This window comes from Cynoglossus semilaevis, chromosome 11, assembly GCF_000523025.1.
Source record: "Cynoglossus semilaevis isolate Cse_v1.0 chromosome 11, Cse_v1.0, whole genome shotgun sequence".
In the NCBI taxonomy this organism is placed as follows: Eukaryota; Metazoa; Chordata; class Actinopteri; order Pleuronectiformes; family Cynoglossidae; genus Cynoglossus; species Cynoglossus semilaevis.
In genome coordinates this window covers 15,121,643-15,137,558 of record NC_024317.1, presented here as the reverse complement: position 1 = coordinate 15,137,558, position 15,916 = coordinate 15,121,643, and the positions used below count along the sequence as shown (strand labels likewise).

Sequence of the window (15,916 nt, the reverse complement as noted above, 5' to 3'; positions counted from 1 at the left end):
ACCCACGCACCCCCCCCCCACCCACCCAGGTACACTGCCATGTACTTTATTAAATGGATGCAGTTTATTAAAAACTGCACCATCATTTCCACAACATAATTTTTAATATAGTTTTAATATAAACAATGTGTTTGGTGCAAACACCTGTGGCATTTACACAGAAACTATGAAATTAAAAAAATAAATAAAATAATGTTTATATTCTTAAGGAGGAACAGGGAATTGCATGGATATCCTAAATTAGGGTGAAGTTGTTGATTTAGCAATAAATATGTGAATAAAAATACATGAAAAAATACAGGTTATTAAACAATTCTTATTCAAATTTTCAAATTATTTTGTTAATAAGAAGTTTTTAAAAAATGCAAAATCCTAATGTAATTTTTCAGCTCAAATCATAACAATCTCCTTAAAGAATAAATAAATTTAAAGTATTGATTTACTGTAACCTTGTTATCCAACAATTAATAAAAAAATAGAAAACTGTCATTTGAAATCATATTTGAGGACTGGATGAGTTTGACAGATTTCATGCAGCATCATCCAAATTCCTGACATTTCTGCGTCTTTGCCTTGTTGTTCATCACTGTCGAAGCTTCATTAGAGACTGAACGCAGCGTTTTCTGTTGGACTCATGTTGTTGTTGCTGTGGACAGAGTCGACATCGGATGAATAAAAGGCAACAAAATAATCTTGTTTCAACCTGCGCCTCTAACATGGAGGCCGGTTTTAAAAACAGGGGCGGATGAGGACGGAGCAGATTTTAGGGAGGGATCTAGTCAGTTTTAAGCTGATCTAAGGGGAGTTAAATCATACAGGGAGGGGCTTCAGGGAGACTATAAATCCTCAGCCTCATTATTCCCCAAAAGAAAGCAATGCTAAAAAAACACAGCAGAGAGTTGCTCTGTCCTGGAAACATTTGTATTCATTAGTTTATATTAATGTTGGTTGTATTTATTTTTTTACTTTTTTTTGTGACTTTCTGCATTTCCTTGCACTTGAGTTTACATTTTTATGTTAATACATGTGTGTATTGTACTTCTCAGTGTTGACTCCTGGCAGCTTTAAGGCATGGAGACTGGAAATTAAAAGCACTATATTATTCCTGTGCTAAGTGATAGATCCTTTATCCAGCCCCGGCCCCCTTCCTTTATATCCCTGCATCTTTATCTCCCATGCTCTCCCTCATCTTCTCTCTCAGCTTACTGGACCAGTCATCCTCGGTGAGCTGGATCTTTTATGGAGCCCTCGAGGTTTAAACTAAGCAATTTTTCAAGGTTGAAGTAAAATATTTCTGGGATTGCATTTATATTCATTGTCTTGCTCTGAACAGCTGCAAAGAATCAAAACATTATTCTCTATGATATGTTTTTGTTCCGTTTAGATGCAGATTATCTGACATCATCCGTTTATTTATCATCGTTTCGATGTTTCCTGATGTGTCAAAGCTTGCCTTTTGGCGTAAATATTTCCTGCAGCAGGTTGGGAGCAGTGTCTCTGTGTCACAGCAGGCTGCAGGGTCGGCGGCAGGGTAGCGTGCTGCAGACGTGTGTAGAACCTGTTGCCAATTGTATGATGATCTGCTCAGTCAGCTCCTGAGGTCAGACAGCCATCTGTGGTCTGAGACGGGGCTGAGATCATCAGTGATGAGAGACGTGTCCACACAGTGACAGAATACTTTTACAAAACAAAACCCAAAAACATGAGCTAATCACTCATGGTTCTGTGACATTTTTCAAATAATTTTTTTTTTTTAGCATAAAAAAGACACATGAAGTGGCAATAGTGCAGCTCACAAGAGTTAGATTTGCCAGCAAAATCCAAAGAAGAAGCTAGGTGGAAGTTGTTAGCAGGTTTACCTCGCCTGGCATGTACATTTTAGCTTCACAAAAACCTGTGTCACAATGGTGCTGGCAAGCCACTAATGTCACATTTTTAACACCACAGAGTATAAATAGCCATCACACCACTGGTTACGTTCTGTGTCTTTAGTGATTTCGCTTATATCCAATGATTAGCAAGCATTTCAAATTTGTACTGATATATTTGAGCTACGTGGAATTCAAGCTTTCCACTGTCCGTAGCCAATCACATTTTGATTTGCTTCTAAAAGAGATGCAGTGTTTACATTTGTAACCCGTCTAATGTTTTTGCGTTGGAGGTTTGAATGAACCCTGAATCATCAGTTCATGATTCATTAACCATTATGTTAATGTGCTGTGACAAGGCCAAACTGTATTCAAAAATAAATGTCATTAGCAGGAGATACAAATGAGAACGCGTTGACAGAACCATGTAAAAGCACAAACAAAAAATAAATAAATAAATGAAATGACTGGCAAATACTGTAAATGAGTGCAGAGTGAAGTGTTGGGATGAAGAGAGAAACTGCAATTAATTAGAGACTTTGCGGTGCAGAGACTTTCCAGCGGCGGTCGTAGAGAGATATTTGACAGTAAATTCGATTTGTTTATAACATGTAAGGCAGACATCAGGCAGAGTGCTCTTATCTCCAGTCATTCACTCTGATATGAGAGTCTTCTTCATTATGAGTCTGAGTACGAGAACAAAAACAAACAAACATTTAATCAGCAGAGAAGTTAAAGTGACTGGATCAGTCACCACCGTCTGGTCTGTTTGACTTTTCTCTGTGTTTTATAAGGGTTTTTATTTATTGTATAACAATGGTACCTAAGTTGTTGTTGTTGTTGTTGTTGTTAAATAGAAGATACATGATAATAGCTTAGCATATACAGTATTTATATACAGTGTTCGTAATATAACATAACAATAAAAATCACATTGTATTTTTTAATTTACAGCCAAAAATCCTAGCAGAATTTATAGCGTTTGACTATTCCCATCAACTAATTATATTAAATCCATTAATCACGCTATTCATTTACATTTCTTTAGTTTTAGAGAATTAATACAATTTAACTTCAGGTTTTTGTTTGTTTGTTTGTTTGGCTTAATTTCCCCGGATATTCCCACAGCTGAAGCTTTAATAACTGTACTTTAACCTTGGTTAGTGCCCCTGTGTTGAACAGCACCATAGAGAACCCTTAACATTTCAGTGCAAATGATACAGCACACAAATGTGTTATAGTGTGCTATAGGTAATTGTGGTTAATAGTAAATAAGAATACATATATATTTAAATAAACAGGTTATTTCTGTTGCTCCTGTTTCTCCTGCAGCTCTGCTGAGCAGCTGTGACGTCCTCACACTAGACCCCTCACAGCGTGTCACACCACCTGATCTACTCCGAGATGAACGTCCGGCCCTGCCGCTCCTCATCCAGGAGCTGGTCAGAAGCAGACGCCATGTGATCCAAGAGTTAGTGCGAGTCCAGCCTCATCTGGTTCATGACATGGGTCGGCCAGAGGTTCAGGAAATCTCCCGCTCCCAGCCTCAGATGAAGGTGGTGGCTAACTCCTCTGGTGCAAATCAACCGTCTGCTGCCTCAGAGAGTCAGGGTGAAGCCAGGCCCTCTGCTGCTGCTACTGCTATGGATGACAACATGGACGTGGAAGATGAAATGGAGGTAAAAAAAAAAAAAAATAATAACAAGGAAACAGCAGCCATGACAAAAATCATAATTTAATGTTGGGGATATATATAAATATATATATGTAGGGTTTTAAGTCAATATAGAACAGGGTTAAGAGTTGATGTAATCTTTTTAACATCTTGTATTTCTTTTCCTCTCTCTACTTTCAGCGGATGGTCCACCTGGTCTCCCCCCAGGACTCTGAGCGTTACATTGGACAGACAGACCTCTCCCAGGAGGCCTCAGGCTTCTATGGCACAGACATGGAGGACAGAGACAGAGGAGAGGAAGGGGGAGACGAGCGAGCGAGACGAGGGGGAGAGGAAGAGTGGGAGAGAGACACTGGGGAAGACAGAGAGCGAAGAGGGGGAGACAGAGAGGGTGAAGCAGACAATGAAGATGCATCAGAGCTTGGCCATCTAACACCAGATCTGGACACTCTGATTGGTGGGTGACTGTCTTTGGCCAGGATACAGTCAACCAAACTGGTCTTGGTCCAAGACAAAAACTAAAGAGTTTTCAGGCTAAATGATGAGAATAACATTTATTTGACAGATTAGTCAACTTAAAATAAATACAAGATAAAAAAAATATGTCAGGGACAAAGTCCAATCAGTGCTGATTTGGTCATGTGAACAGGAGGAACAAATGGGGTTGAGAGGAGGTGGGACATTTAAACAGAAACTCAATCCTAGCAGATGTTTGTCCAGTAGTAGAACGATCAGAACACAGTATAAAGTCAGTTAGTGCTCCGTCTTTGTCTTTCACAGGTTACAGTCCATCGGCCCACCCCCCCAGCTCTGTGCAGCCTGACCTGTCCTCCCCAGCTCAAATACATGAGACTGGGCCACAGGAGCATCATGCTTCTCCTGTCCTAGAGGTGAGAAGAGGAAAAAACCTAAGTAAATTTGGTGGGGTTTTTTTATCTGGTCTTTTTAGTTTACCAATAGGTGCCATTTGTTTAATATGCTAGAACAGTTCAAAGTAAAATGACACATCTTTAAATGTCAGATAAGAAACCTCTGAAAATAAAGTGTCTCTGGGTCTGTCAAATGGAAGATGGATTCAAAGATTTTTCTTTTGCTTTACTTGATTAGTGGTGATTCATAGGTTTTTGCTGACCAGACAAATGCAGAGAAATGACTCAGCAAAGAGAATGAAAATCACATTTTCTTTGTAATCCAGTCGTGACTTTAATCTGTGCATCGTCCCTTTTTCCCTGATGTTTTTCCATCGCAGCCTTAAACAAATCTTCCTCTGAACACGGAATTTAAGATGAGCTTGGGCCGAAAAACACAGTAGTATTTGGACAAAATCTGTGATTTTATTAGAAAATTAAATTCATTGGAGAACGGTGCGACCATTTCAAATAAACACAGTTTGTGAATTTCCTACTACTGTACTTAGACAAAAAAGTACAGTGGAAGCCATTGACTGGTTTTGACAATGACCTGTAGAGAACCTTTCCTGTAAATATTTTCCCTGTATTTTTTTTAAATTAACTACACCTTCAGTTGGAGCTAAGCTTTTGATTTTGTATTTTCTCTATAGCGGGAGCCGTGGGAGACCGAGGGGGAGGAAGATGTTCTGTCCAGTGGTTATGGACTGGTTCACTCCTCTGTCACTACAACTACTACGGCAACATCTGCTGCTCCGTCCACTTCTCCTTCCACTCTTTCTGCTGAGGTCGCTGGAGGAGTGGAGGTCGTAGACACTGCCGCCCCTGAGACTGACTCTAATGCTGGACTGTGGACTAGTTTTACCAGCAAAGGTGGGAGCAAAATTTTAATTACCAAATGCAGTGATTTTTTTTATCCATACTGTCTGTGCTGCATTTGCAGGTCAGCCTCTTCACCTTCATTAGACAATAGTTAAAAAGTCTACATCCCATCACCTGATTGGTTGAACTGAGTCCGTTGTCGGTATCAAAGTCGTGTCAAAGTTTTATTTTGATGATTTATTTTGATCCTTCAAGAAACAGTCGAAAACCCCCAAATATTATGTTAAAGTGACTCAATAAAACTCTTTACAATCTTAACAGATGAAAACAGCAGAAAAGAAGACGAAGAACTGACTGGTGTTTCCAGACAAAATCCCACCGAACCAGACGTCGGCATGGTTCCAAGCAAGGAGCCCCTGCAGCCTGCTGTTGAGGAAGATGAAGAGGCAGGAGAAGAAGATCTGGATGTCAGAAGTAGGGAGACACGATTACATTTTTTAAATGAATACCGTTTAGAGTAAAACTGTCGTCAGAAATTTCTCCTGCAGTACTGACTACTATAGACAGACACGCACTTTGTTTTGTAACAGAATAATACAGTTTGATGATTTCACGGTTCCGTGTTTGCTACAGAATTTGGACTGGAGGACAGCAGTGAAGGTGAAGAGGACGAGAAGTGGAGAAAGACAGAGAGTGACGGGACGAGGACGCAACACCTCGTACCTCTCACTGCAGACTCCTCTCTGACCGCCAGCTTCAACGACTCCTCTTCGGATTGGCTGGACAAGTCCACACCCATACAGACTAAGAGGTCAAAGGTCGGAGGCAGTCGTCTCAAGACTGAGGAGATGAAGGAGGCGCAGCAGGTACTTCATCAGCATCAGGCTGTTACCACAGGCAAGGCATCATAAAAGAAAGACTTTGATGGGATTCTGGTGTGTTTGCTGATGTGCAGGTCGTGTGTCTGGACTGGAAAGAACTGGTTGGCCGAGGTTACGTTATCCTAAACATGACGCAAAACCTGAACTGTGTAAGTTGAAGCAATTTACATTTACTTTATGAGATAAATTTAAGATAATTGAATTTAATTCTTTCTGGCAAAAAAGTTTTCTGTTTTGTAAAATATTTCAGTCATGTAGCAGGTTCTTGAACTGTGAGCACAGCATTACCACACATCACTGCAGGACTGTGACAATATAAACCCATTCACTCACATATTACCACACCGCCTAAGAAAGTAAAATGACCATAGAGATGGAGCCAATGATCAACAAATCCCCAATTTTGTAATGTTCTAACCAAACATAATGACAATAAAGACTATTCTATTCTATTCTATTCTAAAGTAAAATTTCCTCTTTAACAGTTATAGTTTTCAATTATTCAAATTTCAGTCTGCATTTTTTACAGTGTCTGGGGGAGGTGGAGCTACTGTAGCCAACCAACAAGAGAACAAACATCCATTACAAAACAGGCATTTTAAAGTCCCAGACAGGTTGACGAGGCTCACCATTTTATGTTAAAATAAATTATTAAGGTCCTCCAGCCAGATAGAAAACAGAATTTTAAATCATGGGAGTCCAACTGGCAGTCTGTCGTGTGCTTGATGCTGCTAAAAACAGAGAGCAGGTACTTTAGTATTCCTCAGCTGTAGACATCGACTGAATTTGATGAGGGCCACACTGGCATTTCCCTCCTTTACTTGGTAATGTCCTTCTGCCATCTCCAGCTGCTGCAGTGCACGGCCATGCGCACGCATATACACTCATACGTCATACATGCAGCACAGTTATGGTGGTGAGATGCTGAGTGCTTGGTGAAGCTGCCATCCCAGTATAGATGTTAAAATAATTTTACATGTATAATGGTATACTAAGAAACAAACGAGATTATTTTCTGTTTTATTTAGTCCGATATGTTTGCACACATTATTGGTGTAACTGCACCGGTCGCAGTGGTTTCTAAAGTGGGGGGCATGTAACTATAGCAGGAGAGATGCAGCAAGATAAAATCTAATATTTTCTTTATATGTCCTAAATATATTGATTTGCAATGTTATTTCCTTTGTTGCATGAGAATACCACATTTGTAGTAATTACATTATTTGAAATGAATTAACTGATGTAGAGGCTTGACAGTAGTCGTGAGTTAAAATGGGTCATAGAGCAGGAACATCAGCAGCAGCCATGGCATCTGTGTCCATCGTTGCTAGTGATGCTTTTCCACAGGGATAAGGTTCACATTAAGTCATTTTGCTTAATAATGGAAATAATCAGTTGCTTTTATTGGTCTGCATCCAAATATGAAATAAACTTACCATGTCTTCACAACATTTTATCTAATCCAAAGCCACAGCTTATTAAAGAGTTTCCCTGATCTTTCATCTCCGTTCTTAGTGTAGAGCCAAACTTTTACTAGTGTTCCAGCGCAACAGAAGGAAATTAAGCATTTTAACCGTGTCCCAGATGTCTTTATTTGTTTGGTAGTAACAGGAAGTGCCCTCACTGGTGTCCGTTCGCTTGGAAGCAACAAAAATTACGGCTGCGGTACAACAACTGCACGGTTGTCACAGCTGCGCTTGTCTGTGTGACAGGAGGAGTTCCGTGCTGATCAAGGAGTGCGTTTGCTGAAGATCATGGAGCATGTGTTCGCTCGGAGGATGAACAGCCCCGAGGGATCATGGGTTCTCTACCTCAGCAAGCCCACACACCAGCAACACCAGCTGCATATGAACGTGGCATCTGAAAGTGGTACACACCCACACACACACACACAAATGAACATATATGTGAAGACACTTTTATACGTTTAATAGAAAACAGAAAGTATTCCTCTAGTTAAATTATTCAATTTGAATTAATCATTCAAATTGAATACTAATACTAATAATACTGTACTAATATACAGAACACGTTTTGTCTTCCAGGTGTGATAGCCACCAGTGATGTTCTGGACATGTTGGGGGAGATCAGGAAAAGTCTAAACAAGGTACGGTTCAGAAGTCGCAGGAAGTTCCAAAGTTTATTTTAAATGATATAAAACCCCCAAAGAATTCGAATATCAGATTGAGGTTTAAGGATTAAGATTCCACATGTTTGTACAGGTTAAGGTTAGCCTAAGAGAAGATAGAGAATATACTACACTATGTCTATGTAAAGTACTTACAACTCCAGAGTTTGTATGTGTTTGTGTGTGTGTACACTCAGGTGGGAATCCAGAACTACAGTGCGACCAGTCGTTGTCACTCTCAGCCCAGTCAAACCCGCAGTGACTATGGGAAGCTGTTTGTGGTTCTGGTAATCATTGGCTCCATCTGTATGGTCATCATCACATCTGGATTCATTTACATCTGCTGGCAGAGGCGACTTCCTGCAACCAAGACCATGGTCTGTACATATATACTTTTCTACCATATATATATATAAAGTATATATATAAATACATTTTCTCCCCACCAGGCTGTCTCATGACACGCAGAATCTTTTCGACCCTAAAACTTACTTTTGCTTCTCAACTTTTCAGTTCCGTGCTGAGGAGCTTCACTTTGTGGAGAATGGTTGCCACGACAACCCTATGTTAGATGTAACCAATGACAGCCAGCCTGAGATGCAGGAGAAGAAGCCGAGCACCAACGGGCTGGCAGGGGCAGGAGACAGAGGCAAAGAGGACAGCAGTCGCTGGCAGGTGAGGAGATAATGGATTTTAAAAGGTTGTTTCCAACATGGGGGCGCAAATCTATTAGTGTAGGTTGCAGTCAAATAAATTTCCAATTTTTTAAATTTTTTTATTTGTGATATGCTGTCACACTTTTTTGTAAATAAAAAGAAAAAAACTTGGTTCTGTTTAACCAGCAATAAGACTCTTGCCTTTAATTTTAGGTCTTTGTCAATCAAGCAGCAGCTGAAGAGGAGGAAGAGGAGCAAGACACTCACCTCTGATGGATGAACAAGGAGGGAACATTATAAAGGAGGGGCATCATGTATAGAACTACAGACAGGAAAAAATGATGTTCAGGGTGAAGATGATGTGATCACATTGGCAGGAAACAGAATGTAGTCTGTAGTGACTGAGAAAGAGAGTAAGTAGATCCAGGAGCAGCAGGAGTCACTATTGTCACTACAGAGAGTAGACATTAACATTAACATCTCATGCACAGATTCCTGGAGATAATCAACTCACTGCTCATAGGATGGATGTTAGATCTTTACTAACTTCGACCATACAAACACTTCAGTTTATTGTGCCTTATTCTTTAGCTCATAGAAAAGTCCACATGATAGTATTTTCCACATTTCATATGAAAATTAAATAAATAAAGCTGAACAATTGTGCATATTTCCACAAGCTTTTGACAGATTAGCTACTACTTAGATGCTTTCAATTGAGACCCGTGTTTATACAGTAGCTATTTTACCATCATTGATGACAGCAGTGACTCCTCTCAGCTCCTCCTCCCAACCACTGGACAGGAAGTACACACCGAAGCGACTTTGAAAGTATGGTCATGGCACTTTATTAATTCCTTTAGGAAATAGTGACTATCAGTGTTAAAATGCTGCATCATGTAAACGTATCACATAAAGTCTTTGAAATACTTCTATTTTGCTTATAGGAATGGTTGTAACCGCAGAGGCCGCCAGTGCACCCTCCTCCACCAGTGTTTAATATATGTGTGTGCTGTTAGCTGATGCTTTTTTAATCGGTAATGGAATGCCTGCTTGATGCTACTGGCTAAATCCTGAGGCTATCACACATGGGTATGAAATGCATGAAATACACAACATACAATACATACAGTGGCTCGTGCCTGGGTTAAACTCCCGAACCCAAGCAAAATCTAAAGTTTCATGTGTTTAAATGTTAAATGTTAGGATCACCAAAGGATGTGCCCGATTGACAGGTTCATTTGTAGATCACAATCTCATGCAAATGTGTTGCACAGGTTAAGACACAGTTAAGTAGTTCCATTCATTGATGTACAATACAAAATCATGTTTGACAGGTTATTCTCCACTCACGTTGTTAAATGGAGACATATTCCGGACCTTGACTCTTGAAGTTAAAATCTTAAAGATACTGCACTGATATTTCGGTTCTGACAAAGTGATTTATTGACCTCTAAATTAAATTACAACTGGATGATTTTTTTTCTCTGTTCAACCCTGTACATTTGCAGATATAGTCCTATTGCTGACTTTATTTGCTAAATTAGCATGTAAAGTTAATAATGACTCTGATGATGACTCTCTGTTTTTTATCCCCAATTGTAACTTAGCTTGAAACTCACATCAGCTAAACTTTGCTTTACATCAGTGTTATTCAGCTTTACTAAATTTGTGATATTAGTTACATGACTGTAGGAGTTTTTTTTTTAATTTATTTAAGGTATTTATTTGGATTTGTACATCTCTGATGTGCAAATCCAATTAAAAAACACATACCTGGGGTCAAAATATTTTAAAAATAAAATTAAGTATTTTAGCTCCATTACATCATGATGTAATATACTATATAATATTTTACTCCAGTGGCAAATTCAGTCAAGTCCAGGACTGTAAATATACAGTATCATGTTTAAATCCCATTAAAAATGCTGAATGATGAAGGTGATATCAAAAATACCACAGAAAATATATTTCTATAAAAATGTATGTCTCACAAAAAAGCCTTCAGAAGTCAATTGTTTCACATTTGTTTTACTCTGATTGCATTTGTTTCATCTGCTGTTCGTCTCCTTCAGTGTTACTCTTTATTGTATCTACAGTATATTTTATATGTTTTTGCTGTTTTACGTTAAATGTTCTCAATGTAACAGGTGTGTTGTATAATGAATTTTCTACAAATTACACTGAATTATTATACATATTTTATTAGATGCAGGGGACTTTAGTACAGTACTTGCATTTGGTAGAGCTAATTTTTGAGAGCACAAGGTGGAAAGCAGCGCACAATCCCATTCCCCTATACTTACACATACAAGCATGAAGCACTTCGCACTGCAGCAAGCCTCAATGTAACACAGGAGCAGCTATTCGTATGTTTTTGTTGCTGCAAGCCTGAAGCCTAAACAGTTAATGTATATTAAACAAAATCTACATTTACAAGCATTCATTTTCTTTCTATAACCTGGTGACAGGTTTGTGTGTAGTACCAAAAGATAATAATAATTTAAAAAATCATTGTTTAAAGAAAATATAGTTTTTTAAGGAAATTCTTTGGGCATGTTTTTCATGAATCCATGTTTTTTATTCCTTTGATTGTTTTTAATTTTCTTATATTTTAATGTGTATCAATAGAAATTTGAATAAATGTTTTTGGTTGCTGATGGAATGAGTTGTGAGAAATAAAGTTTGGACATAACATAAATTATTGTGCTCCATTTCCTTTATATATATATAAAGCATAAACACGCTGAGTTACTGGATAAATGCTTAATCATAAGTAGATGGGTGGATGGATGGATGGATGGATGGATGGGAGTTCTTTGGAAAATCAAGCAATAAATTCCCAATGAAGCATTTCAATATTCCACGAGTATACCAAGTTTAATATCATGTTTGTCGTTTTGCTAAAATTGTACCATGAATAGTAGATATAGAATCAATAGTTTTGTGATGTGTCTGGTTAAATAAAAGGACTGAAAAGTCAACTTCTGAGTGTTTAGAAAAAATAATTCTGAAATCATTTCATGGTAAGAAGAAATATCTTCTTGGGGTATCAAATGACTTCAAACGCTGTGTATTAAATACAAATAAATTCACACTGAAGGTTCATTCAACACGCCACTGTACAAAAAATATATATAAATTCGTTCAGGCACATGACAGGTTACCTTACGTCTTTGCAGCAGGGGTCCTTCGTGATAATGCCTGCTAGCAGCGACGTACGCAGTCTGTTGTGGTAGAATGAGCCTAGAGGATGACAGGTTTGCCTGTATTTTGTTGACCACATCATATCATAACTAACTTTATATGTTAAGTGCTGTTATTTGTATGAACATTTAATTTTTGACTTTTATTCTTTCTGAAATTCTCGTGCAATACTTATATTTTGTTGTTTTATGGCTGTTAATGCTAGTTAGCCTGTTGTACTAGCTGTTGTTTACTTTACAAATACAGGCGTAATATAAATCAAAGTCCCAGTCCATTTCAATACATATTATAAGAATTTCCTCGTCGACGTTGTTTGACTGTCACTAAAATGTTTTGGTATATTGGTTAATTAACGAAAGCTGAACACGAGGCTTTAACATTAAGCATATAATGCTGGCACGCTTTACCACCTACTGCATTGGTTTAATATAAATACAATTTTTTGTATTCACGTCAGTCGATTTTTTTTGTTTTTGCGGTGAAGTAATACTGGACAACAAAACTGCTAACTAATTTATGTGGTGGTACGTTTCCTTTTCTTTCTGCCACAGAAAAACTGAACGTCTACGTTTAAGGAGGACGATTGGTTAAAAAGACTCGAGTGAATGTTTTGTAATATTAATAAAAAATAATAGCACACCATCACTATAGCGTGAAGTTAGTGGCACAATGTCAGGTTAGTGGGACAGACCAAACCGCGTGTTTTACTGGTCGATAAGGTTAGCTCTTAGCTCCAGCCAATTGTGACTCGCCGTTGCTGTTAATAACTCTGGCTAGTTATAGCAACATATTGAACAAAGTGGAGTAGGCTAATGGTGGCCAGGAAAAGCTCTCAGCTGTTTCTTACATTAACTATTTGTCCTTCAGGCTTGCCTGCTCAACGTTTCTTATTCAAACACGTTGCTCTAACCTGACCAACTCCATAGCTGAATTTCCGTGCGGATATTTAGGTGTAGTTTGTTTGAGTCATTCGAGATACCGGTTGCCATTAGCCCAAAAGCTAAATTGCTGGGAATTGATCCTTACACGGAAGTAATCCATGCACTCGAGTCTGAAATATAGGGTGGAACTTAGATTAGTCATATGTGAGACAGTGGTGTCTGAAATTGGACAAAATTGGTGCTAGTCATTTGATAATAACAGCAAAGATTAACAGAAGGAGATTTCCAATTATGGTTTCTTTGGTGATCAACAAAATTAGTTTTATTAATTTTTTTCTTCTTGGAAAACAGATTTTTTTTTGAGTGGACTATCAACTTTGTTCTAAGATGTGATCATTTTTTTAGACTTCAATCCAAATGATGAAAGTTTATTTATTTCTTCTTTTTTTTTTGTCATTTCCAGGCACGATTTGATGAGAGCAACTTCTGAGTCCGTGCACCATCTCTCCCACTCTGTTGGATAGATCTTTCTTCATCCACCTTCTGGAACAGCCCTTTTTTGACACTTTATCACACCACTTCCACCTCTTCCCTGAACCTGCCATATCATTTGCAAACACCTCAAATAAACCATAACAGCCCAACATAGAGCTCCTGCCAAAGCTCTTCTAACTTCAGGAAGACAAAATGTATTGTCTTCAGTGGCTACTCCCTGTGCTGCTCATACCCAAACCACTCAACCCAGCATTGTGGTTCAACCACTCCATGTTTATGGGCTTCTACCTGCTCAGCTTCCTGCTGGAGAGGAAACCCTGTACCATCTGTGCCTTGGTCTTCCTGGCTGCTCTTTTCCTTATCTGCTACAGTTGTTGGGGCAACTGTTTCCTATACCACTGCCAGGATGCCTCACTGCCGGATGCTGCCCACGACCCAGCAATTGTCGGGACCTAGGAGGGAAAAGTTGAGGGAAGAGATAAAGGGGGATGGTGAGCTGTGGCGAAGGATTGAATATAACATTGCTGGGAATGACTGTGGAGTGATACTGCCATGTGATAAAGGCGGAGATGAACTACACTTGTGGGAATGCGTATGTGGCATCCAATGACTGCTGGAATGAGTTCAGGGAGTTCTTATACCATTTTGCAGGATGCTAACAGGGGCTGGTAATGGTGGTTTGATTGTCATGCTGTAAAAAAATAAAATAAACAAAAGACTTGTATTTGAAGTGAGAGAAGTAATGCCACATACAAGGGAGGGGGACGTAAAGGATGTGTTGGCCTGCCGAAAGAAAGTTAAACATTTTTAGCTGTTTCTTCCCAACCTTTGAATGACAACTGGACAGTATAAAACCTAACTGTTTGGACATGAACGGGTGACTACGACTGTCAAGTGATTGCTGTGTTTTAAGTTGAAGTATTATCCTGTGATTCTTTTTCTACCCCATACTTTACAAGACTCCACTTTTATTAGAAACACTCAACCTCAGACTGCCAAAGCCCCACCCACACTGAAACTTGGCAGATGGAGCTTGAATGAGTCCCAATGTTATAAACACACTCTGAGAGCACACCAAAACACTGGACAATCAATGACCATGCTGTGAACCATGCTGCAGTGCAGCCCGCTCTCACTCTCTCTCTGTCACACACACCTCATAGTGTGTAATATTGCTGAGTAACTGTCCCGTTATTACCCTGCGTGCTCTGCAGCTGCGCATGCCTCTCGTCTCCTTCATGTTGCCTCAGAAACAACATTGTTTAAGACTTATGATGTGATTTTTTTTTTTAAATCACACATGGGTTGACCTTAGTTTTTACCTTTCATACAGTAAGTTCACATTCAGATTTTAGTAGATTCAGAAAAATGCTGAAAGTTTCCAAAGGATATAAAATAATTGTGTGTGTGTTTCTGTGAAAGAGTTGGTTGAGTGGAAGATCTGTCTAATGTGAGATGATTGTGATCAGAACTTGGAGATTCTTGTAAAACAAAGGGTGATTCTTTTGGAAACAAGCAGTGTGTGGGGGTGGAGGGTCAGTATTTTTTGCAACAAAGAGCAATATAGGGCAGAGCAAGGTCTGAATAGTTCCAACTTTTCTCTGTTCTTCAGATGTGCAGAAGATGTTCTATCACTGCTGTAAGTGTTATGTAAAGCTGTCAGTCACAGGTAAGGTGTTCACACTGTCTACCTACTCGGGTGTGTCTGACTTTCTGTATCTGCACAGAATGTGTTCCCTGCTTCATAATTGCTTTGGTTTTAATTTAAATAAAGATTTTTTCCCCTCACTTTGTCAAACTCCGTTGCGGGATCTATATTCAGATGACATGTAGGAAACAGTGGGGCCATAAAAAGAACATAAAAAGAGCTTTTATCTCATACATATATGTATATATACACAAACATATGTGTATATATAAATATATATACATGTGTCTATATAGATATATAAATGACATGAGTGTGCGCCACACCAAATCCTGTCCATAAGCTTTAATAGTGTTTACCAGGTAATAATAACACATTTTAATATGCTAACATATCTTACAACTTTATGATTTCCCCCTGCACTCTTGTTCAGTGTTTTCTTCTTTTATTTTATAGTCCCATTTCACAGTGAGTTGTTGTTATGCATTTCCTGTGCAAACATAAAAACCCTTCTATGATGATGTTGACATGACTCATGTGACCTCAGTTGACGCAACAAACCCAGCAGGTCACTGTCCTGCAGACTAACTGATGACAATCATCTTCCCAGGCCATTTCACTGACCTCACAAACACTGAGGTTGGTTACCCAGTAGGACAAGTTCCCAGTTGTTTTGACTACATCCAAATTTATCCTTTTGCAAGCACACAGTGTTCATTGGGTCAGTGCCATTCCCAAACTGCTGAT

At 38.9% G+C, this 15,916-nt stretch overlaps 2 protein-coding genes across 3 annotated transcripts in view; both read left to right on the top strand.

Moving 5' to 3' along the window:
* Positions 1-11,218, top strand: part of podxl2 (podocalyxin-like 2) — an 11,957-nt gene extending 739 nt beyond the window's left edge. The window contains exons 2-13 of the mRNA XM_008320904.3: positions 3,201-3,547; positions 3,724-4,000; positions 4,324-4,433; positions 5,105-5,324; positions 5,595-5,747; positions 5,907-6,139; positions 6,229-6,303; positions 7,867-8,023; positions 8,200-8,261; positions 8,480-8,659; positions 8,796-8,957; positions 9,152-11,218. Coding sequence (XP_008319126.1) covers positions 3,201-3,547; positions 3,724-4,000; positions 4,324-4,433; positions 5,105-5,324; positions 5,595-5,747; positions 5,907-6,139; positions 6,229-6,303; positions 7,867-8,023; positions 8,200-8,261; positions 8,480-8,659; positions 8,796-8,957; positions 9,152-9,211 — 2,036 coding nt within the window. The 3' untranslated portion in view covers positions 9,212-11,218. The remainder of the gene's footprint in view (positions 1-3,200; positions 3,548-3,723; positions 4,001-4,323; positions 4,434-5,104; positions 5,325-5,594; positions 5,748-5,906; positions 6,140-6,228; positions 6,304-7,866; positions 8,024-8,199; positions 8,262-8,479; positions 8,660-8,795; positions 8,958-9,151) is intronic.
* An 875-nt stretch (positions 11,219-12,093) lies between these two features.
* Positions 12,094-15,312, top strand: blcap (bladder cancer associated protein). 2 transcript variants are annotated; one of them, XM_008320894.3, is made up of 2 exons: positions 12,094-12,198; positions 13,490-15,312. In XM_008320894.3, exon 2 carries the CDS (start codon positions 13,714-13,716, stop codon positions 13,975-13,977), a length of 264 nt encoding a protein of 87 aa, XP_008319116.1. In that variant the 5' UTR covers positions 12,094-12,198; positions 13,490-13,713; the 3' UTR covers positions 13,978-15,312. The 2 variants fall into 2 exon arrangements, with proteins under 2 accessions (XP_008319116.1, XP_024915607.1); XM_025059839.1 differs by having other exon boundaries at positions 12,153-12,246.
* Positions 15,313-15,916: the final 604 nt, after the last annotated feature.